At 45.0% G+C, this 24,055-nt stretch overlaps 4 protein-coding genes and 1 long non-coding RNA gene across 9 annotated transcripts; 3 read left to right on the top strand and 2 right to left on the bottom strand.

Annotated features, from left to right (window-relative positions):
* Positions 1-468: 468 nt before the first annotated feature.
* On the top strand, positions 469-9,383 carry LOC100835646 (probable amino acid permease 7). 2 transcript variants are annotated; one of them, XM_003572947.4, is made up of 8 exons: positions 470-833; positions 1,330-1,483; positions 1,582-1,821; positions 2,191-2,284; positions 7,838-8,061; positions 8,145-8,278; positions 8,373-8,600; positions 8,696-9,383. In XM_003572947.4, the coding sequence occupies exons 2-8, from the start codon at positions 1,384-1,386 to the stop codon at positions 9,074-9,076; spliced, it is 1,401 nt and encodes a 466-aa protein (XP_003572995.1). In that variant the 5' UTR covers positions 470-833; positions 1,330-1,383; the 3' UTR covers positions 9,077-9,383. The 2 variants fall into 2 exon arrangements, with proteins under 2 accessions (XP_014757007.1, XP_003572995.1); XM_014901521.2 differs by having other exon boundaries at positions 469-1,483.
* On the bottom strand, positions 2,674-6,103 carry LOC104583856. 2 transcript variants are annotated; one of them, XR_001407240.2, is made up of 4 exons: positions 5,422-6,103; positions 5,263-5,349; positions 4,004-4,167; positions 2,674-3,032 (listed from the first exon to the last, which is right to left on the bottom strand). It is a non-coding gene; the product is annotated as an uncharacterized LOC104583856 (long non-coding RNA). The 2 variants fall into 2 exon arrangements; XR_001407238.2 differs by having other exon boundaries at positions 5,263-5,331; positions 5,422-6,100.
* Positions 9,384-9,917: 534 nt separating the features above from the next.
* LOC100835338 (probable amino acid permease 7) lies at positions 9,918-13,184 on the top strand. Of its 2 annotated transcripts, none has more exons than XM_024462207.1 (6): positions 9,918-10,244; positions 10,391-10,630; positions 10,925-11,029; positions 11,812-12,035; positions 12,123-12,484; positions 12,548-13,184. In XM_024462207.1, exons 1-6 carry the CDS (start codon positions 10,069-10,071, stop codon positions 12,926-12,928), a joined length of 1,488 nt encoding a protein of 495 aa, XP_024317975.1. In that variant the 5' UTR covers positions 9,918-10,068; the 3' UTR covers positions 12,929-13,184. The 2 variants fall into 2 exon arrangements, with proteins under 2 accessions (XP_024317975.1, XP_003572994.1); XM_003572946.3 differs by having other exon boundaries at positions 9,922-10,244; positions 10,936-11,029.
* Positions 13,185-14,316: 1,132 nt separating this feature from the next.
* LOC100835028 (probable amino acid permease 7) lies at positions 14,317-18,540 on the top strand. 2 transcript variants are annotated; one of them, XM_003572945.4, is made up of 7 exons: positions 14,317-14,572; positions 14,728-14,964; positions 15,256-15,349; positions 17,111-17,337; positions 17,421-17,554; positions 17,656-17,877; positions 17,986-18,540. In XM_003572945.4, the coding sequence occupies exons 1-7, from the start codon at positions 14,467-14,469 to the stop codon at positions 18,367-18,369; spliced, it is 1,404 nt and encodes a 467-aa protein (XP_003572993.1). In that variant the 5' UTR covers positions 14,317-14,466; the 3' UTR covers positions 18,370-18,540. The 2 variants fall into 2 exon arrangements, with proteins under 2 accessions (XP_003572993.1, XP_024317976.1); XM_024462208.1 differs by having other exon boundaries at positions 14,414-14,572; positions 14,717-14,964.
* A 133-nt stretch (positions 18,541-18,673) lies between these two features.
* LOC100831852 (ADP-ribosylation factor GTPase-activating protein AGD12) lies at positions 18,674-23,727 on the bottom strand. The gene is made up of 9 exons (XM_003570431.4): positions 23,520-23,727; positions 21,263-21,364; positions 21,059-21,143; positions 20,737-20,812; positions 20,409-20,572; positions 20,205-20,331; positions 19,918-20,034; positions 19,725-19,820; positions 18,674-19,153 (listed from the first exon to the last, which is right to left on the bottom strand). The coding sequence occupies exons 2-9, from the start codon at positions 21,312-21,314 to the stop codon at positions 18,875-18,877; spliced, it is 996 nt and encodes a 331-aa protein (XP_003570479.1). The 5' UTR covers positions 21,315-21,364; positions 23,520-23,727; the 3' UTR covers positions 18,674-18,874.
* Between the last annotated feature and the right edge of the window lie 328 nt (positions 23,728-24,055).

Genomic DNA, 24,055 nt, shown 5'->3' with positions numbered 1-24,055 from the left:
AAAGCAGAATGCAGGATTCCGAGGAAAACGCCATGCTGATCCACATCGTGGAATTACAAGCACTTGACAGAAAAAACTGATCTGTAGGCCACTGTTATTACTTATACGCCACGTGGTATGGAAAACCTGAGACATACTACATGGCAGCCTAAACCATCTGCAGTATTAGGGTTCAAAATTTCAATGAAGTTACAATGATTTTGCTGGATACCAAAGTACTCCCTCCGTTCCATAATTCTTTTCGAAATCTTACATGTATCTAAACGCTTTTTAGGAATAGATATATCCATTTTTGAATAAATTTGAGACAAGAATTATGAAACGGAGGGAGTATTTTTTTACCTCGAATTTGTGGATTATTTAATTCAAAGTTGGTCAATCGTCAAAATTGAACGAACTTTGTCTGAAATAATCCCAAAATAATTCTCGAAAATTTGAGTATTTATGTGCCTACCGAAATGTTTCTCTTTCAGGGACTCCGGAAAAATAAGTGGCCCTGCTCAGTTGCTCTGTACCCGCACCTGCTAAACTAAAGCCCACCTCCTGCGCTCGTTTGGTTAGCAGGCTTCCTTCACACGCCCTACCTCCTGCGCTCCCCTGTTTGTTCAGTGTTCACGCAAGCCGCCGCCTCGTCCTCCACCTCAGCTTGTCACTGTCTGACCTTCCCCTCGTCCTCAAGCCCGCAAGCTGCTACACGCTTCTTCCAGCAGCAACAGGATGGGAAAATGGCCATATAGCAGCGGCCAAAAAGACGAGAACTGCAGCCTTCCCGGCCATGGTCCGTGGAAGACCAACTGCGGGGGGCAAAGTCAGAGGCGATGAGTCAGGCGACGGTGTGTCTCTTTCTCCTCCATCTCTAGTTCTCTACCATCTTCCCCTCCTTAGTCCTTAGCCCACCCTAGTGACCGAGAGGCGTTTCGGGTCGCGTCCCCGCCGTCGACCCAGCTCGCCCCCGACCCTCCTCCGTGGGACGCGGTACCGAGTCGCGTTCCCGGCTTCTTGTCGGTAGAGGATACTCCTAGTATGTCACAATATTTTGTATCTACCCGCGGTCCACGAAATGATGTGGTGGACTCCGGATTGGAAGTTTTGGGACTGCCGAAGCTGACAAACACCGGCCAACAGCCCCCTGATGTACCCATTTTGGTTGTTATAATTCAACTATCCAACCAGCCAATCAGGATCAGCCCAACATTTATTTAGGGCAAAAGGACTATTTGTTTCGGTTTTAGGAAAAAAGTGATCCTTAAATTGAGACGATGCTACTCCGTAGTGGAGTACATTACAAGGGTTTTGGTCACAACAAAATCTTGCTTCTCTTATGTGAAGCTGGCATGCACTAGCCCATAAACATTACAAAGAGAAAACAGGAGAAGAGAAGCCATGGGAGGTGACGACCTTCAGACAGAGCTGCTACTCGAGAGGCTCCCGGTCCCGGAGTCTTCTTACAGTTCATCCGGGGAGCATCTGGTCAAGAGAACTGGTAATGCTTTGCCGATCACCAGTTCACCACATCTCTGAAATTTCTGTTTGCACGGCTAAACATGTTGACTGAATTTTGATTCGTGGAGTTTTGGACAGGCACGGTATGGACAGCGATGGCACACATCATCACGGCGGTGATAGGCTCCGGCGTGCTGTCTCTGGCATGGAGCGTGGCGCAGCTTGGTTGGGTTGGGGGGCCGACAGCCATGGTGTTCTTTGCCGGGGTGATAGTCATCCAGTCCTCGATGCTCACCGACTGCTACATTTCTCATGACTCGGAGCGTGGCAGCGGCGTCAGGAACAGGTCCTACATGAATGCCGTGAAATTCTACCTAGGTGATCATACTGAGCTCTCAGTTTTACTATTTCCTCAGTTATAGGCCCCACTCCCTGTTGTGACATCCTGATTAGTGATCAGCATTCTTGAGCATTAAATCTTTATCCAACATGAAGGAGTAGTTGTACATTTTTAGAAATTATTTACAACCAGTTGACTTAGAAATAACTATTTTTGGACTGTTTTTAAAATATCAAGTCTGGTAAACATATTGTCAGTTTCCAGGGCAAGAGGTTTCCACATTGATACCTATATAAATAGATTAAGTAGACAGAAAATGAATTTGATATGCATCACATCGGTTTGTACTACTGTTATTTATAGTAACTTATAAGATGAAATGCCTGTGCGCTTGTATTTAATTACAGGTGAGAAGAGCCAGATATTTTGCGGCCTTTTCCTTTGCTTCAGCTTGTTTGGGAGCGGAGTGGTGTACACTCTTACCTCTGCCACTAGTATGAGGTAATTAAAGTATACAGCTCCAGTCTAAAAATAAGAGACTCTTTTTTCAAGATTTAGTTTTGATTAGTAATTGGTCTAACTATGAATGATGGATTATCGTATAGCACTACCGCTGAGAAGTGTCTTTAACTAGTTAGACGCCCGTGCGTTGCTACGGAAAAACAAAATACAAGGAAGAGCAATTGTTATCATGAGCACAAGTAGGACATATCTACTCTTCTCTCTTCCCTCCATCCCTAGGCTCCAATGCCACACCAGTTCGCCATCACAACTTTCAACTCCCTTGCTCTTTTTGCTAAGGCAAGGTCCTCCTTGCATCTTGACTCTGTGATGGTGATGAATAACGATAAGCTGTATATTTAAGACATGTGACAATGGCAATATTTTTCTCAAATCAACAACGGAACTGAAAATGTGATCAGACTTCCAATAATTCATCGGCAATATTCTCCGATCATATATATAAATACAAAATGCTTTTGAGGAAAAAATACAAAAGTTTCTAATAGCAAATAAATGATTAAATGCACATTATGATTGGCTTGGATAGAAGAACCAACTAATTATGAAAAATCTACTTTATCTTCCCACACCTACAAGTGGTACAAATTTGTTTCGTCGGTTGCAGCTTTTGAAGTCAAAATGATCCCAGAAATACCACGCACAAAGAAGCTATGTTACGACGACTAAAAGACTCACGACATCCCTCTTTCTCCCCCTCTTCGATTGGCAGTGTTGTCAGTCCGCTCTGCTTCAAATACAACAAAACTACAGATTAACAGCTAGGAGAGTGAACGTAGACAAGCATACATACACTAAGGCATTTATTCTTTCAAGAATCGAAACAAACGATGGGACAAAATAGCCATAATACAACAATTCATTCTACACTACAGTTTGAAGTTTTCAATGAGAGGGCCATTTGCAAATTAGAGGAAGCTACCTCAGTATAATCATAAGGACAGTAATTTCCAGTTCTGACGAACCTTATTTGCTGGCCATTGCTTTCTTTTTTGTTCTTAACAGGCTAATCGGTGTGTACCCTCTGATTTTTTGCAACCACTGGAGAAATTCCAATTAGTATAGCATCCTCCATCATTGTCACAAACGAATAATCTTTGTAGTCCCAGAGATATTCTGAATATTATGCATTCTTCGTAGCACAAGTTGTACTTAGACTTTGTAAACTAATACTACGAGCTAGCTTGATATAACACCGTATAACCCATTTGAGAGCAGTTACGATGCTATGCCCTCGGCAACTTAGCAATGCATAGTTTAGTTATGCTCAGTGGAAGCAGGCTAATCCCCTTTAAACATTGGTGATATGGACCAATAGAATATATTAAATGTTATGGATATCACAGTGGTTGATGTAATTTAAAATTCAGTGTATCAGCATGTTACGCTTATCAGATATTCACCACAGATCAAAGGATAAATTGATATCTGTAGCACATAATCGATCTGCAGGGATGTACCATGTGAGACAAATATATAACATCTGAACTTTGAGGATACATCAAACATAATAAGAATAAAAATGGATAGGTATAAGAAGAATAAAAATGGATAAGTATAATAAGAATAATAATGGATAAGTATCCTGTTCATAATACTTGAAAATGGATAGGTGTAGTGAGAAAACAAACAATGTCATGACTTCAAAGTAGAGAAAGAGAAAAAAAATGGAATGTTGGAATCTGCAGTACCTATTACCTTGACATCAAATATTGGACCTCCGTAGCTTGCTTTGTACTGATACTCCTTCTGCTTTACTCTGCTCTTTCACATTAGGAGGCGATTTTCATTTGCCTATTACATTGACATCAAAAGTTGGACCCCTGTTGCTTGCCATGTGCTGCTACTCCTTCCGATTTACCCTGCCATCCACAACAGAAGGCGATCTTCATTTCATGACAGAGATTTCGTATAAGCTCTACACAAACATAAAGAATGAGATGATCTGAAACTGCTAAAGACAATGGTTCAATTAAATGTCACGGCACTATCTCAGCAGAAATAAATTTTTCTTTGTGCATCAACAAATTGTGTGCTCGTGGTTTGCCTTGTGCTGCTAATTCTGCTAACAGTGACGCATGCATGACTTATCTATACTATTCCTGGAGTCTATATGGTTAAGCAAGTGACAACAAACAGAAGATTGATCCCCAATTAAAAACCCTAAAAAATAGGATCAAACGAGGCATTCAGAAAACATATGAAAATGGGATCAAACAGAAGACAGAGTTTGACCGATGAACGGTAATAATTTGGCGGCTTAAAGCTAACTCCGAAGCAGTGGTAGATTCATATCAAGCAAACAGATTATCCAAGTGTTCTCTTTTTTCCTTCTGTGTCGTAATTCTGAGCTATCATCTACAAAACAAACTTCTAAAGTAAGCTTCTTCTAAACATAATGTAAAGTAAGAACCTAGTTGTAAAACACCATGATGTTTAAAAACTCTGAGCAATCTACTTTCATTGTTCCCAGTTTGGTCTAAGCACAGCACAAATGAATATAATTGGAGTCTCATCTCTAAACAAATACTCCCTTCGTCCAACAAAGGATGTCTCAAGTTTGCCAAAATTTGAATGTATCTAGACATGACTTAGTGTATAGATGCATTCAAATTTAGTCAAAGTTGAGACATCATTTGTTGTACGGAGGGAGTAGGAAGAAACAATAAGATAATATTTCTTTCTCATCGCCTTATGACTTTTAGTAGCCTCGTTGTTAAGATCCCTCTCTCTTTTCCTTCCGAATCACGTTCTGTTGTTAGTTTACACTCTGAAAACTGAAAGCCTAAGGTTGATATTAAGTCAGTACCTCTAACACAAAATACAAGAGATGTCAAATTCTAGATTGAAGACACTACATTTCTAAGGAGCATTTCCTCAAACATGTGACATGCATCATCAAGGCTTCTCTTCGGAGAGGCCGAGAGCCCGAGAGGGTGTAGATGTTCATGATATACCTAACGAGGTAGGTCAGTGAAGTCCATGGCGGCCTTCTCATGGGCCTCAGAATCTCTTCCCTTAATTTCCTACACATCACAAGAATACTGAAAAGAATTGAGAGACAGTGAGAGAACGGGGAGGAAGGGTTGAGGGAAAATGGTAGAGGAAGGGAGCACCTGCAGCCGACGACCTAGCAGGCCTAGAGCACCGTGAACCCCTTGGGGATGGGAGGGTCGGGGCTAGGACGGCGAGGGACGGAGGTCGCAGGGACGCGGCATGCCGCGTGGGCCCAGGCAGGGACTGCGACAACGACGGGGGACGGTGGCGGTCGTGCAGGGCGCGACGACGACGGAGGCGGGACGGGGTGACGGCGGCAACGCGAGGCGTGCGAGGAAGGGATCAGGAGGCGTTGGGAGGTGGTCGGCTGGTCGGGCCACGGAGCTCTGCCCTCTTGGGCGCAGGGGGTGGGGGTGAAGGGCTGCAGCACCATCGCGCCAAAGGGGGCGCAGGTCGACCAGCGGGTGGCCGGTGGTGGCGGGCGGGCAGCCGGTGGCGAGGAAAGAGAGAGGGAGATGAGGCGGGGGAGGCGATGGCCGTCGGCCCCAGATCCGCTGACCGCTGAGGAGGGCGTGAGCAGCAGGCGATGACCAGAAGTGGGGAGGAGGCAGCAGCGGCTAGGAGGGAGAAGTGCTGCCCCAGGCCTAGGCGTCCTCCGCGGACGGGAAAGAGAAGGGCAAGCCCAGGCCTAATCTACGGCAAGGTCTAGGGGCCAGGAGCCTATGGCGGAGGGAGGCGAGGTTTGTGGCGGCAACGAAGGAGAGAGCTCAACGGACGTGTTCGGATCTAGCGAGCGAGGCAAAGTTTGGTCCCACATGAAAGTTTAGGGGGTGGGGTGACGACGTATCGCCGCCACCAATTGCCTTATTTAGAAGAGTAAAGATACTGTATGAACTTTTTTACTGTGTCTCCCAATCCAAATCCACATATTGTTGAACAATTTTTTGGTCAAACGCTATTTTTCGAAAGCATGTACATCTTATATTTTTGTGTGGAGGGAATACATGGAATATCATTATCTCAAGTTTGCGTGAATTACAAGTTTTTTGTCTTTTCCAAAGAGAAGACGGCAAGTTTTTATTTTCAGGAGTGAGAAAACCTCGATCAGTTTATTAGCTGTAATGCAGTTATTAGACATACGAGAAAAATAATAGCAAACAGACGGCAAACTTTTGCATGTGGAGTCTTGGGATTGGGGTGTTCAAAAATGTTTTGGATCTAAACCGTTCTAACCACCTACTCATTTTTTGTACTACATCATCGGTGATTTTTCAATCTGTGAAGGAAATTGCACTGGCCTGCTCCCTGGTGGTTTCCACGCTACATATGAACAGCCCTATTTGGGATAGTGATGGCATTGCCGTGTCATCAGAGGTAGACCATTGTTTTGTTTAGTCCAACTACCAATAATGTAGTGGGTGGTGAGTGCTTAACCAAAGCAATATACCTCATCAAAGTCATTTTTATATGTGTGAACCTAAGTGTGCAGGAAATGTTTTTCTAGAGTTGGAACATGTCACCCATTTGTTACCTCTAGCTAGCACGTGGTTTTGCACGTTTGATTAATATAATTCAGACACACGAAAGAGTTATTTTTGCTCTTATGTTCACTGGCATTAGGCGGTGAATGTCAAGCAAAGAACTTGATAACAGACAGCCTTCTACTTTCTTCTTTCTGCACGGTGACACGGTGACATCTTTCCGTTATTCCTTGAAATAGTGAAACCTTGTTATCTTACATCGAATATAGTTGAGGGGAAACAAAACTAAAAAGAACATGCAATCATTTTTTTTAACCTGGTATATATGAATCAAACTTATATATTAGTACCACACAAGAAATTTGTAGGCACGTTTCCATAGAAAGTAGTAGAATTTCTTATTAAATTTAAAAACACTGTTTGAAAAATTGCGAAAATCATGCACATCTCAAGACTGACAATACAGATAATGTTTTAAGAGTGAAATAACACATAAGAAGTTCTTTAAAGAAGGAAAACAACAATTCTGATGTATATAAAATGAACTACTAGTAGTGTAAGTTAGAGCCAACTAGTGCAATTAAGAACTAGCCTTGTCCAGAACCATTCATAAAATTTGATAACATATTTCCGATGGCTTCCCATCTTAACTTGTGTCTCTATATTGGTGTACATTTAGGAATAAAACTATCTCTGTAGACAAATCTAGTTTTTTCTAATGGATCACCTCAGCTTCATGTCTTAATTAGGACCCAGTGGGTTGTTGAAATGAGTGTCCTGAACTTATTTCGCAATCTTCTGTTAAAAAGTAGGTGCAGAAATCGAGCTAAGCAGTATAAGAACTTGTTAGACAGACAAAACTATAATACTTGACTACAATGGTAAAAACTGAAATGATAGTTAAAAATCCAAATTATGGAAAATTAAAAAACAGGAGTTTGATTGATTAGTACACTTAGAACAACTATCATACTCAGTTATTACTTAAACTTTAGCACTGATTCTTCTAAGTTACCATTGAATTGTTCTGTAATTAGGAATCTCCCATTTTCAGGGCGATTTATAAAGCGGACTGCTACCACAAGGAAGGCCAAGACACCCCATGCTCCGCCGCTGCCAGGGGAGACAGCTACTACATGCTCCTGTTCGGCCTCGCTCAGGGAGTGCTATCGCAGATACCGGATTTCCACAACATGGCATGGCTCTCCGTCTTTTCCGCCGTCATGTCCTTCTCTTACTCCTTCATCGGCTTTGGCCTCGGTGCTGCCGAAGTGATCGGTAATATGCACTTGATCACATGTATACCATGATTTGCAGGCAAATGCACATGACTACTGATGACTGATTATGTTATCTAACAGAAAATGGAGTGATCAAGGGGGGAATTGGAGGCGTTCCCCTTGTATTCCGGATGCAGAAGGTGTGGCGCGTTGCCCAGGCCCTCGGGGACATCGCATTCGCCTACCCTTTCACCTTGGTCCTTCTAGAAATAGAGGTATATAGGTATCACACAGAATGAAAAGCAATGCAACAAAATTAGATGTGTATTAATTCACGAGAGCTGAAACAATATGTGTCTATGTATCAAGGATACACTGAGGTCGCCGCCGCCACAGAGCAAGACGATGAAGACGGCGTCAAGAGCCAGCATGGCAATCACCACCTTCTTGTACCTCGGTTGCGGCTGTTTCGGTTATGCGGCGTTTGGCGATGACACACCGGGGAACCTCCTCACAGGCTTCGGCTTCTATGAGCCCTACTGGCTTGTCGACCTCGCAAACCTCTGTGTTGTCCTCCATCTCCTCGGTGGCTACCAGGCAAGCACATGCAAACATGGGCAACCACCATCTGTTAGAATCTGCACAATTGCTGCCTTGCCTTGACTCTGCACACAATTTCCATATGTGTACAGATGTACACGCAGCCAGTGTTCGCGCTCGTGGAGCAGCGGTTTGGTGCTGAGGCCTGTGACGTCGACGTGGAGCTTCCGCTGCTCGGCCGGTGCCGTGTGAACTTGTTCAGGCTGTGCTTCCGCACAGTGTATGTGGCGGCGACAACAGCACTGGCCGTGTTGTTCCCGTATTTCAACCAGGTTATCGGGCTTCGCGGTGCCTTCACCTTCTGGACGCTGTCCATCTACTTCCCTGTCGAGATGTACCTCGTGCAGGCCAAGGTGGCATCGTGGACAAGGCGGTGGCTTGCCATCGAGCTCTTCAGCCTCACCTGCCTGCTCATCTGCACCTTCGCCTTCATTGGCTCTGCTGTGGGGGTGTTTGGCTCCGAGAGAAGCTAGTGACCTCTGCAAAAAAAAAAAGAAGTGGTTTCATGTACATATATGCAGTTCACTTAATTTTATTCAGGTGGGGACTTCAGCAACATGATTCTTTAGATAGGTAGCATCAGGTTTTGCTCTGGTTAGCAAGAAGATTTGTACAAATTTTCATCTACGCTTTCTACATTTTTGTGATATTCTATTATGCTTTGCTTGCTTTGGGCATTTGTGAGCAACCTTTTTGTTGTTGGTAGTTGGTACACTTGCATGAAACTGGCCAGTTGGATTGAAGTTTCTGGTGTTGGGTGTTTTGGAACTGAAGTTTAAATCAGGTCCTTGTGTCAATTGGTTTCCTCACAATTTCTATCCGTGATTTGGCTGTACTGTCGTGTCGAGGGGTTGCTTCGCTGCTCCTGTTTATCGTCAAGTTTTGTAATATGGCCAGAGCGTTATGGGTACATCAAGTTTTGTGGCCGTTTTGGCCTCTGGTGGTTGGTCAGCGCTGTGGGAATCATCGTTGGATCATACTAGGCAGCTTGAGGCCGTGGTGTTGCGGCATTAATTCGGACTGGCCCGGCTCGGTTTCAGCATTTCCACCACGGCTCCTGGTTGTGACGAAACCTGACTACCTGAGTACCCGCGGCACTTTCTTTCGTGGGAATTGCGCGTATTTTGAGTGTCAGGAACCAAATTTCCCATACTGTACTACTCCGTATATTATTCCAGCGTCTGCAACCTTCTTGATGTCTTTTGCGTGCTTCTTAGAAAAAGATCGATCATGAACTCACTACAGTTATGCAAGCGACATTATTTGGGATATCGAGCGTTGCACGTTTCAACTAGCAAACTACCATTCCGGATTGGGACTGCCGAAGTTGGCCCCCATCAGCACCCCCTGACGTACCCAGTTCTATTGTTTGTACTCCAAACCAACCAATCAACTGAAACGTTAAACCGAGAGAACGCTACGTTACAAGGGATTTCGTAACAGCGAAACCTTTGATTTTCTTTATATGAAGCTGACTTGCACTAGCCTAAGCTGCTGGACAAACAATTACAAAGAGAAGAGATCAGAAGCAAGCAGAAGCCATGCGAGGAGCAGGAGACGATCAGCAGATAGAGCCGCTGCTAGAGAAGCTCTCGGAGTCGTCTTACAATTCATCGGAGGAGCACCTGGTGGAGAGAACTGGCAAGTCGTCTCTATAGAGTATATCTGATTCTTATGAGCTAATCCATCACAAGAATATCTTGTTTTTTTCCCCAAATTCCAAACCCCCATCCATCTCTGAAGCTTCTGGTTGATGAGCCTAATTTGATTTCTGGAGTTTTGGACAGGCACGGTATGGACGGCGATGGCGCACATCATCACGGCGGTGATAGGCTCCGGCGTGCTGTCGCTGGCGTGGAGCGTGGCGCAGCTGGGCTGGGTCGGGGGCCCGGCGGCCATGGTGTTCTTCGCCGGGGTGACCGTCGTCCAGTCCTCCCTGCTCGCCGACTGCTACATTTCCCGCGACCCGGACCGCGGCAGCGTCATCAGGAACAAGTCCTACGTGGACGCCGTGAAGCTCCACCTAGGTGATCGTGTCTCCATCAGCTCTCAATTTGACTCTTTCATTTGAATTATTTTTGTGGAAGTCACAGTTGTGTGACTTGTGAAATTCTGGTTCGTTGGCACCCATTATCCATACCTACAAGTATTGTCAGATTCGAGGACCCAAGAGTCGCTGTGCAGATCCTATTGATTATTATGCATCATATCACGCGTTTCGTGTGATATCTTTAGTTTAGACTAAAAATAAAAATAAAAAGTGCTTCTACAATATTGGCAGTTTGGCACTGACCCTGGATGCCACTCAAGTGCGTTTTCAGTTTAATTGTAGGCGAGAAGAGCCAGATGTTCTGCGGGTTTTTCATTGGCGTCAGCTTGCTTGGGAGCGGCGTGGTGTATACTCTCACCTCAGCCAATAGCATGAGGTAAACAATAGTGTAGTACTACTCCAACATAGCAATTTCACAATGTCAGCCTTGTGTAGACCACGATTTTATTTATTTCTATGTGCAGTCATACAGAAAAATAATGGCAAACGGCGTCATTGTCATGTAACCAAGGTTGAGCGGTGTTTAGTCTACGTAGTAACAAATGATGCAGTGGATGGGTGAGTGCTTAAGCAAAGCAAGATCCAAATCAAAGTCATTTCCATATGTATGGACCTTGCGTGCGTGCATGAAATTTATTCTCCACTTAGAATATGTCAGGGGTTTGTTACCATTGCTCTTGTTACCATTCAATATATATACTTAATTGGGAATTTAGGACTCATTTGTGGTTGCTGATATGTGCTGTCATGAACTTGTTTTGTAATCCGGTATTGAAATGTATGCACGAACATGAAAAAAAATGTAGCTAGACAAACAATAAAAATCAAAAGGAAGTGTCTATTTTTCAGTCGTCTAACAGCCATCCAATGAAGATTTTTGTTATCCATCAGATCTACATTTTCTTATCAGCGACTAAGAAATAGTTATTTCTCGGTCACCTAAAAAATAGCAAAACCAAAATCAAAAACATAATTGCAGGTTATTATATTCATCGTAATACGGAAGTCTGGAACTCTAGATGGCTGAACGTAACATTTGAAAAAGCGTGGCCTGAAAAATCACGATTTTGCCCAAATAACTTTTTGAATTTTGAAAGTGGCTTGTGCACTTGCCAAAACAATTAATTACTCCCCTGTAACAATCTTTCCATTTCACAGGGCGATTCAAAAAGCCAACTGCTACCACAGGAAAGGCCACGGTGCGCCGTGCTCAGCCACCGCCGGTGGGGACGGCTACTACATGCTCCTCTTCGGCCTCGCGCAGGCGGTCCTGTCCCAAATACCGGACTTCCACAACATGGCGTGGCTCTCCGTCTTTGCCGCCGTCATGTCCTTCTCCTACTCCTCCATCGGCTTCGGCCTCGGCGCCGCCAAAGTCATCGGTAACTAAACATGCTACATTTGCAGATCGATCGAGACAAATAAGGCATACGAGAGTATGTGACAACTGACGAGTCCCCTTTTAACAGAAAATGGAGTGATCAAGGGGGGAATCGGAGGCATTACCCTGGTATCCCCGGTGCAGAAGGTGTGGCGCGTCGCGCAGGCACTCGGGGACATCGCCTTCGCCTACCCTTACTCCCTGGTGCTGCTAGAGATAGAGGACACGCTGAGGTCGCCGCCGGCGGAGAGCGAGACGATGAAGGCGGCGTCGAGGGCCAGCATCGCGGTCACCACCTTCTTCTACCTCGGCTGCGGCTGCTTCGGCTACGCGGCGTTCGGCGACGGAACACCCGGGAACCTCCTCACCGGCTTCGGCTTCTACGAGCCCTTCTGGCTCGTCGACCTCGCCAACCTCTGCGTCGTGCTCCACCTCCTCGGCGGCTACCAGGCACGCAACTAACTAGCGAATCCATCAGAATTCAACGCAACTAACTTTGTGTTTTCACTCCAGATGTACGCGCAGCCGGCGTTCGCGCTGGCGGAGCGGCGGTTGGGCGCCGTGGACGACGTGGAGGTGGAGCTTCCTCTGCTTGGACGGCGGCGGCGCGTGAACGTGTTCAGGCTGGGGATCCGCATGGCGTACGTGGTGGTGGCGACGGCGATGGCGATTTTGTTCCCGTACTTCAACCAGGTGGTGGGGCTGATCGGCGCCTTCACCTACTGGCCGCTGGCCATCTACTTCCCCGTGCAGATGTACCTCGCGCAGGCCAAGGTGGCGCCGTGGACGGGGCCGTGGGTCGCCATCCAGGCCTTCAGCGCCGGCTGCCTGCTTATTTGTGCATTCGCCTCCGTTGGCTCCGCCGTGGGGGTGTTTGGGGCGGAGAGAAGCTAGCTAGGCAGGCGATCTCTGCCCAAACTGTTTATAAGCAGAAAGCGTTTTTGTGGCTTATAAGTCAAAAAATCATAAATCAGTTTTAAGCCCAACCAAACAGGCACGACTAGGGACGTGTTGATTTGTGGGTATACGGAGCAAAGTGCAAGATTCTTTACATAGCTAGGGGCCTAGGACTAGGAACTTGTTGATTTGTATCAGGTTCTGTTCTGCATGAGAGAAAGATGTACTCCGTACTTCGTATGTGTAATTATTATTATTTTGTAAAAGAGTATGTGGAAATTGGAAAAGAGCAGAGGACCGTTGTATGGTTTCAGTTAAACCTGCGCTGGCTGCTGATACCAGCTTGGTTGGTCCAAGTGCATTAGCATCTTCAGAAAGGACTGCATCGTCAGTTCGTGTACACGAAAACTCATCTTCCATGTGGCCAGAGGGATTAAAAACCAGAGGTATGAAAGCACCAGTGTGACACTGTGACATTAGCAACAGTAACTTGGGGGTTATAGTTATCAACAAATCACTTTTTTTTTTGAAACACGGTATAAATCCAGACGCTCGCAAGCACGTATGCACATTCATCCTATGAGCATCTTCGAGTTAAGCTAGGTTGACGAATCACCAAAGACGTCTCATAATTGATGCGTATGACCCCTAATCACATTCCTCGTTGTTAGAGATTACGTTATCTTGGTTATTTTTGGTTAAATCATGGATGTACAAGCATCCATGTTAAATTTATGACTTGAACATGGATGGACTGATTGCACCACGTGATCAGAAGATTTAAGATTTGGGAGTTGCCATAACTCGCGTGGACTAGGCGGAATCGTGGGAGTTAGCGCCTCGGGAGTTGTGCCCTATGCGATTTTATCTGTTGTGGGCCACTGCATTTTTCTTGGGCCACTGGCTCGCCGTCTGGGCCGGGCCGCACCTGGCTTGGCTCAAAGGCCAAACAAACCCATTTGGGCAGCTTGGCCCGGCCCGAAGGACAGACGGGCTCTGGCAGGCCTCGCGAGCCAGGCTCAAATGTCCACCCAGGATTTTAACCGACATGTTGTTCTTCAAGCATGGACCCGCCGTATATCTTGATGATCCTCCTCCATTGAAAAATATACTCCCACTTCCAAATTTGTACTAGATCCAAAATACTTTTTATGGATGGAAAGGAGTAATAATTTTACAAAATTTTGTTTTTTTACCATTTTTCATCTGATATTTTTAATATTTAACGCACTAACGACAAAATATCTTTGTATAATTGTATCTGCCTGTTTGGCTGCGGTAAAAAAAAGGAAATGACGTGGTGGATTCCCAATTGGGACTGACGTACCCACTTTTGTTGTTTGCAATTTTTAAGTGCCAATCCAAACTGAATATTCTTTTTGGGGAAAACTGAACACTAACTAAGAGAATGCTAGTATAATACTGTAGAAGGGGTTCGCTAAACAGAGGATCTTTCTATTCTTCATTTATTATGTGACGCTGACATACACTAGCCTAATCTCTCTTGAAGGAGAAAAGAGAATCAAGCAGAAGCCATGGCAGGAGGAGGAGGAAGCGATCGCCAAACAGAGTCGCTCCTCGCGAAGCTCTCAGAGCCCTCCTTACACAGTTCATCCGAGGAGCACCCGGTCAAAAGAACTGGTAAGTCGTCGCTGTCGCTGTTTCCGATGAGCCAGCCAATCAATCACAAGATTCTATCGCTTTTCTTTCTTGTTCGTAACACAACTAGCTATAACCCCCAATCTCTGAAACTCCCGGCTGATGAGCTTGATTTGATTTCTGGAGTTTCGAAACAGGAACGGTATGGACGGCAATGGCGCACGTCATCACGGCGGTGATAGGCTCCGGCGTGCTGTCGCTGGCGTGGAGCGTGGCGCAGCTCGGCTGGATCGGGGGCCCGGCCGCCATGGTGCTCTTCGCCGGGATGACCGTCATCCAGTCCTCCCTGCTCGCCGACTGCTACATTTCCCGCGACCCGGAGCGCGGCCTCGTCAGGAACAGGTCCTACGTGGACGCCGTGAGCCTTTACCTAGGTGATCCTCTAAAATTTCCTTCGATTCTTTTCATGGCCATCTAGTTGTAGCTTCTGATTTGTGGTTAGTTGGCATTAATCATCGAAAAATGCTGTCAGATCCAACGACCAACAGGTCGCTGTGCAGTGCAGGGTCACTATAGACTTTGCTTAGACAGCGACTGAATTTGATATTCCAACATGTCACATCGGTTCGTGCAATTATTTGCAGTAATTTAAGATCCAGATGTGCTTTTACATCATTGTCGCTGACCCTGGATGCCACTGGCGTACGTTTGCAATTTAACTGCAGGCAAGAAGAGCCAGATGTTCTGCGGATTCTTCCTTGGCTTCAGCTTGTTTGGGAGCGCCGTGGTGTACACTCTCGCCTCAGCCACTAGTATGAGGTGAGCCTTGCGTGCACTATGACTTTGTTTTTCTTTTTCTTTTTCGGAGCATTTAACACGTCTACAAAGGTGCTCTCTGTGATAAACTTCTATCATATTTACAGAAAGCACTATAAATTTTTGAGCTTTTTTATGGTACTCTGGATTTAATATAAACCGTTTATTTGTGCTGATCCAACGACCGGTATAACTTAACACTCCACGGTTAATTTGAGAAGTACGGACTCAGAAATTATAGGAGTACCTCCGTTTGGAGGACAAAATAGTAATCTCACGAGGATATTTGCTCTCTCCCGTGCTAAAAAAAGAAGACTGTATTTGACGTTGACCTAACCCAGCACGCCGCCGGTAGATTGGACCGCCGCCCTGGCAAAACGGACGAAGGGTAAACGGAGCAGCAACTGCCCTCGCTAACATCCAGCGCGCCGCGATCCTTCGGCCACAACACCCGCGACAGCTGCGCGCCCCTGTGCAGCAGGATAATGGGCCGCCCCCTACCAACCCATGAAAACAAGCTAGCCAGCCCAGACTAATTAATTTTGTTTCTTTTATAGAACTCGATCGATTCAATTGCACAGAGTAAGATGTGGGATATACATGCGACCGATCGCTAATAAGGTCTATAGCATGCAAATTTGTTCCATGCCCATGCATCGATGCAGCTAATTAAACACGTACTGTATACGATTAATCAAATGATCTAGTTAGGGTCCCTAGCTAGCTTTGAACGGATCAGATTGTTGGCAGCACGTGGAATGCGGCGGCCGAGATGCGGTGGAGACTTGCGCACAGCATCTCTTCTCCAGTGGTGTGTGAAGGAGAAGAGGGGCACGACGTCCAGATGCATGAGATTGGACGGGTTGCATGCGTTACAGCGGAGGATCGCCGGCGGTCCATGGCGATGAGGGGCAAGGCAGTTGTGTGCTACGGAGGATACTAGAGATTGTTAATTTGTTAGAGTAGAAGATTAAGATAAACATAATATTGCTCATAAATTAGCAAAAGAAAATGACTCAAGTACCCTCTAAAATGGACGTTCAGATTTACTTGGTACTCCCGACTCTAGTTAAGGAGTACTAGAGTACCGTAAAAATCCTCAAATCTTTAAATATTGCTCTTTAGCCATTACATTTGTGAGTGTGTGCAACATACATACAATAAAATAAAGTTATATTACATACATTCGTTCCTAAATATAAGAGGTTCTGTTCTGACCATGTCAAAGTTTATAGAAAAATATATTAATATATACAATATCAAGAGTCTTCATATTTGACCAAGTTTATAGAAAAATATACTAATACTACGAAGATACATATCATGAGTTCATGACAAAATTAATAAAACCAATATGGAATCATAGATGTTGCAAGATTTTTCTACAAACTTGATCAAACTTTAAATTTGACTTGGAACAAAGCTAGATCATCTTTTATTTAGGAACAGAGGGAGTAGTATTTTCTCTGGAAGGTATTTATACAAACTATAGCAGAATCAAAATTTACGGATAACCCAATTCTCCTTTTGTTCTCTTTCATTCGCCTCACCAATAAATCCTACTAAGTGTATGTCACCTCTTATTTGATTGCTTAAGATAAGCATTTGACCAATGATTATCGAGGCAAAATTTGAGCACATTTGTGTGTATATCATTGAAATTTACTCGAAATATTTTGGTTGAAAGAGATCCGTTTCAGTACCACTCAAACGGCCGATTTAAAAAAACGAGAACCATGCCTGTAACAATCTCCCCTTTCGCAGAGCGTTTCAGAAAGCTAGCTGCTACCACAGGCAAGGCCGCGGCGCACCGCCGTGCTCCGCCGCTGCCGAGGGAGATGGCTATTACATATTCCTCTTCGGCCTCGCGCAGGCAGTGCTGTCGCAGATACCGGACTTCCACAACATGGCATGGCTCTCCGTCATCGCCGCCGTCATGTCCTTCTCCTACTCCTTCATCGGTTTCAGCCTCGGCGCTGCCAAGGTGATCGGTAATATACAGCACAACACAGAAAAAGCATCCGGATGATTTAATCCCTACGGCGAAGGCATGTGACGGTTAACTCTCACGTAGAAAATGGAGGGATCAAGGGCGAAATCGGAGGCATTCCCTTGGCATCCCCGACGCAGAAGGTGTGGCGCGTCGCCCAGGCCATCGGCGACATCGCGTTCGCCTATCCTTACTCCTTGGTTCTGCCAGTAATACAGGTATGTACGCTACGTGTCATACACAATGCAACGCGTAACCAATTTTCTGCTGTGTTCATTCATTCAATTCATGTGAGCTGAGAAAATGCGTGTGTGTGAAGGACACGTTGAGGTCGCCGCCGTCGGAGAGCGAGACGATGAAGACGGCGTCGAGGGCCAGCATCGCGATCACCACCTTCTTCTACCTCGGCTGCGGGTGCTTCGGCTACGCGGCCTTCGGCGACGACACCCCGGGGAACCTCCTCACCGGCTTCAGCGACCACCACTGGCTCGTCGGCCTCGCCAACCTCTGCGTCGTCCTCCACCTCCTCGGCGGCTACCAGGCACGCACGCGCAGATAAACGCCGGCCCTCAGAAAAAAAAAAATCAGTGCATGCGCAACCTGACCGGCCTGACGCGACAAGAAAGTTACAGGATGTGTGTTCTTTCAGGTGTACACGCAGCCGGTGTTCGCGCTCGTGGAGCGGCGCTTCGGCGGGGACGCCTACGCCGTCGACGTTGAGCTGCCGCTGCTCGGCGGCCGGCGTCGTGTAAACTTGTTCAGGCTGGGCTTCCGGACGGCGTACGTGGCGGCGGCCACGGCGATGGCCGTGTGGTTCCCGTACTTCAACCAGGTGGTGGGGCTGATCGGCGCATTCACCACCTGGCCGCTGGACATCTACTTCCCCGTGCAGATGTACCTCGCGCAGGCGAACGTGGCGCCGTGGACAGGGCGGTGGTTCGCCCTCCAGGCCTTCAGCGCCACCTGCTTGCTCGTCTGCGCCTTCGCCTCCGTTGGCTCCGCCGTGGGGGTGCTCGGCCTGGAGAGGAGCTAGAATGCTAGATCACCTCTGCCAAAACAACAGATGTGGATGCATGTGCAGAATTCAAGTTTTATATGTTAACCAACAGGCAAAGAGGAACTCATAGGGCCAAAGGGGGACAATTAAACCAGAGGTATTTAAGCATCTGTGACATTAGCACTAGTAAATCAAGAGTTTTATCTCCATCTCTGCAAAATAGATGTCTCATGTCTCGTTTAAATGGAGCCATGCAACAAGCTGAGTTTTTTCCGGTAAAGATACAGCCGACTGAGGTACATGGAGTACTCGGGTACTCACATGGCATAAGCAAACTCTCTAAAGAACAACCACAGCCTTCATGAGTATATCCGACAAATTACACCAAGGCATTGTACAATCTTCAGTTTACAAATTTCAACCATGAGGAAAAGCTAAGCTTCAGTAGGCAGACAGGGTTTGAACTTTTGAAACCGTCCAGCATAAATTACAAAAAATGGTGGTTTTTTTAGTAAACTTAACAGGGATACAGTGAGGTTTATTAATCTAGACGAACCCATTCCAGTTCTAACTCCATGTCGCCTGACTCTACATTCTGCAGCTTTAGGTGCACTTCCTGTTTAACCTTTCCCGACACAACATTGACAATGCTATCACTCAACAGAGCATTGTCTTTGGTCATGAACCACCTTCCAATTTGCATGTCGCTGCGACGCGAAGGATCTCCAAAGGCCATGGCAGCTGTGATCATTGGTTGGAGATCTATCTCTGCTTCCCCCATGATGTCATCAGCAGAGAAAGTGTCGTGGTCATACACTTCCTGGAAATACAGAGATTGTATGTTATTTGCATGGAGTAGCAGAAGCATTATCTTGCTTGCTTTGTGAAAAGACTTCTTTCTCTCCCTTATTTGTGTAATTAGGTGAACTATTACTTTACACATAAATGGCTGTCAAGCATTACAAGGTTAACATTATAGTCTTTTCAACATGTGCCACTACGCAGAAAATTCCATTGCAAGTAAGATTTCCCGTCTGAATGGGGTCTTGGTGCCACTACACAGAAAATTCAATAAAATGATTATATTCATAAAATGCTCTTCATTGAATCATCTCTTTCTATAGTAGTCGTTTCATCAGCGGGATACATCAGGGCACCTGGCCATAGCTGATACTGATGCAAGTCACACTTCTCGACAAACTATGTTGCACTTATTCACTTGAATCTGGGACTAGTGTGATCAAGCTAACTGTTTATGGCACTTTCTTGAATTTTGGCATTATTTGAGTAATGACAATTAACTGGATTAGCAGTTCTTCAACTATGTTTATATATAACTGAAATCACGGCAAAAGAATTTCCAGAGCATAAATAGTTACGATCAAACTTACAAGTTTTAAAGGTCCATAATTTCGAGGAACTGATAGGTTAAGCACCTCATTCCATACCGGGTTCAGGTCACTCGGTTTAATCGTTGTTTGAGCCTTCTGCATTTAGTTAGAACAATAATCGAATGTTACAAGAGTAGGTCAGTATGTCAAACATAGATTGCTTATCTATGTAATATATGAAATGAAACTTCACCTGCTCTCCAAGTGTTAAAACCACATAAGGATCACTTGTTAGCATATCTCTGACAGCCAACTGGGTGCCTTTTACCACTGTAATGTTGAGCTGTCCCAAAAATTCTCTTGAATCTTCCTGCGACCATATGCAAAAGTAAGGTTGACTGTTTGGTTCATAAAAATTATGCAGCCTCAATAAAATATGTTCCATTGCAATACCTATGCAGCAATCTTTTCAGCATGTAAAATAAAAAGCAACATAAACCTCTACAACTGTACCATCTAAGCTTTAGCACAAGCACTTACAGAGGCATGATTCCTTGAAGTGCTAGAGAAACTGCTATCTGAACTCTTCCCAGAATTAGATTCGAAGCCAGACTTTGAGGTAATGCGCAAGCTTGGCTTCAAAAAATCTTGTGTTTCATACTTGGCTCTGTGTATTAAGAAGGTTAAAGATCAAATATTGAAATATCGATGACATTACAGAGTATGAAATGGAGCGTTTACCACCTTATAAATTTGGTACGATATTCCATTGGTGCATCTGGTTTAGGTTTCGGATGATCTTTTGGAAGAAAAGCCTCATAAATTGAATTTGCATACGAATTTCCACCAACCTCAAGCATGGCGTCAATATCACTATCAGACCAATCATCCAGACTCACAGATAAAACCTGATATAAAGAAGAGGTGGAAGAAGGAAGGTGAAATTGAAGGTATCCTTACATATTAGGTACAGTCTCAAGGAAAAAAAAAGAACTGTCTGTATAGGCATATCGGCAGAGTTTATTTTGGAAGAACTAAAAGCGAGAAATAACTTATTGATGTTAACAATTACGTTTGATACGTCTGCTCCCAGGGCCCTGTGGACATCTCCACATTTTAAGCAAAGAAATACTCCGATATTAGAAGACCTGGAATGCACAGTAAACAAAGCTTAGATAAAGTTAATGCAGAAGCAATCCAGAACAAAAACAATGGTACCTAACTAGCTTCAGTCTGCCGCTATTATATTATGCAGCAGGCGCATATGATTGAGAACTACATGTATATCACACAATAAATATAATTCGTCGATGTAAAACAAAATTCGCTCTATAAGTGAAGATGAAAAATATCTCTGTTCTGAAATGGTACATGTATGTAGCAAAGGCACTTACGCCCATTTGGGTTCAGGCGCGCCGCAATCAGCACATATTCGGTTGTCGCTTTTTAGCATGAGATCCTTCAACTTTCTTGCTTTGCCTATCAATGGTAAAAAAGTTAACCCAAAACTTGCACTTGATATATCAGCCACCCTACGGTTCTAGAATAATAATATAGGCACATGTCACTTAATGTAGTAGCTATAATATGTTATGCACCTGTGACAGGCTTGGTTACCCTGATGTGTTGGTACTGATTAGCAGTACTCATCTTTGAACTGCAACCTCAGATAACTCACAACAGCAATAAACCTTTTAAACCTGCAAAAAACGTAGGAAAAGATTCAATAATCATATTAAAAAAAGGAAAACAAAAGGTACAGTGAAATGTCCGTAGACATTTTCAAGTTCAAATAAGATACTCTCTTCAGTTTTCTCTATCATATGAACACATCTTAATGTTGCACGAGAAATAAGCTTCCACACCCTCACCAAATAAGGTAGTCATTACTGTAACAAAATGGGTAAATATCATGAAACCCCAACAATTGTGGATTTGGTATCAGATAACCACAACTTTTGAAAAAGAATCACGTAACCACAACTATTTAGTTAATTACGAACAAAGAACCCAAATTTTGAGATTTGGGGCCTTTGATAGCAAAAGTGACCGGTTGAGTTCACCAGTTAGTCGCCACGTGGTCAAAAAACCTCAGATGCTCTCCAACCGAACTGGCCTGAACCTGTAGTAAATATCAAGGAGCCACAACAATTGGATTTTCAGTTTCAGAAAACCAGAACATATTTCCTGATGGCTGAATATTTTGCCTTACTATAGGGTGTTCTTTACTCTTTTCTAGTCGATCATATGTGATTTAATATAGATAACAATTACGGTGTTTTATTAACATATATGGGCATAGACTTTCAGATGTAGAACATAACTGTCAAACACACACAACACTACATAAATATTTGATTGGGTGCTGGATGAATAGTTTTGTTGAAAGATGAGTAGAAATTATTTTCTATGACAACCAAATTTTTTTCGCAATGTAGTTTTCTAAAACTGAAACCCCATTATTTTTGGTTGCTTGATATTTACTCTGGGTTCAGACGGTTTGCGGTGGAGTGAAATTGTATCCGGGTTTATTGACCATCATGCGACTGACCAGTGGGCACAACCTGTCAGTTTTGCTGTCAAAAGCCCTAAATTTCATAATTTGAATTCCCGTTTGTAATTAGCCAAATAGTTGTGGTTATGTGAATTTTTTTTCAAAAGTTGTGCCAAATACCTGATTGTCTGGGTTTCATGATTGACGGGTTTCCTAGTTTTGGGGTTGTAACAGACTTGGGAACTTTGGACAACAAGCTCACAGCGTCAGTTTCAGCAAATCTCTTCTGTGCATTCCTCATTTTTGCCAGAAATGGGACTTGGTCAAATCTGTACATATATGTAACCCGAGAAAACAAGCCTTAATGACTCGCAGATAGATAGCTCCATGGAACTCATCAGCGTAACATAACCTGTTATTGGCTCTGCTCCCATTCGCCTATGGCTCCAATGAGAATGATGGCAGGAAACGTTCTAATAAGGCAAGAAACAATATATGGAGTAGTAGAATGTCTTAAGACTTGCCTTGGCCTGAGAGGACGAGACCTCAATTAAACCTGACTACCCCAGCGCTGCCTGCGTATCCGAATGCTATGTGATCTCAAACCCAGAACAGACACATAGGTTCAGATCACGCTAAGATGACAAGCTCAAATCTTTTTTTCAAGCTATGAGAAAATTTTGACGGGCAGCTATGACAAAATGAAACCTTATAGAATGGCCAGGGCAGAGAACCACCTCTTGACAGGGACACAGGGTGTGTAGCGGTGGTTCAAATCATGGTGCTTACGTGTAGAACTATGTGAGATCCGTGGATTTATCACCGGTCTCTGTCAATTTTAGGCGTGTGCTCGGCGAGCGCATGGGTGTGTATGCATATGGATCGCCCTTGTAATTGCCGAAGATAAAATGGATAGGGACACACGGGAGGACTCGCACAACGGGAGATAACGCAGGATTCGCATACAGAACTCGGTCAATCATCCCTGATTCCAGAGAAATTAGAGCTGAGATCTTAATCTATTTCCTCAAACACCAAATAGTAGACGGGGCACTAATTCATGGTCGCATTCCAACCCCCAACGAAACGAAATGGCAAGGGATCAGCACAGGAAACAGAAATCAAACCCCTGAGAGGAGGGCCAATCAAGCGAACACGCCACCAAACGGGATCAGGCAGCATAAGTCATGCCACCAGATTAACACACGACACGCCGAATCGCATCGGCCCGACGTCACGGCGCCCGCATTCCCCTCCCTCGCGGATCAAGAGGCTAATCGCATCCGGGATTCGAGAACGACCAAAATCAACCGGCACCAATAATATCATCAGCTGAATGGGAGAGACGAAGGGGAACCAACCGGAGGAAGGGGTCGCGGAGCGGCCAGGCGGGAGGGCGGCGTATGCGGGTACCGCCGACGGGTTCGCGGGGGCGGGTGAGGTCGCCGGCGGCGGTGGAGCGATCGCCTCCCCTGCTTCGTCGCGGTGGCTCGGTGGCTGTAGTCGCGCAACAGAGGCACGGCGACGTGAGGCAGGGGAGCCAGGTGGGGTTGAAAATGGGGTCCCGTGTTATTGTTCCCCCGACTCTCTTTGATTTTCCACGCGGTGGATTCGTGGACGGGCGAGGCGGCCACTAGCTGGCCGGCTCGGGCACTACCGCGGCGTACTAGGGATTTTTTTTTTACACAAACAAACAGTATTATGCCAGCTCTGGTGCAAGGGGGCTAAACAAGTTTTTTCCATGATAAATTATCTGGGTGCTAGGTCTTAACTCGTTTTTTTCTTCATAGCATATAGGCTTTGGTGCTTAACTGCACGCAATCTACCACCATATTAAATCTAAATCTCTTCTTCTTCATATATATAGACAGTTTCTTTATCTATCGTTGCCTTACAT

This window comes from Brachypodium distachyon, chromosome 3 (genome assembly GCF_000005505.3).
Source record: "Brachypodium distachyon strain Bd21 chromosome 3, Brachypodium_distachyon_v3.0, whole genome shotgun sequence".
NCBI lineage: Eukaryota > Viridiplantae > Streptophyta > Magnoliopsida > Poales > Poaceae > Brachypodium > Brachypodium distachyon.
Note: the sequence above shows the minus strand (reverse complement) of the source record. Positions and strands in the feature narration are given on the sequence as shown.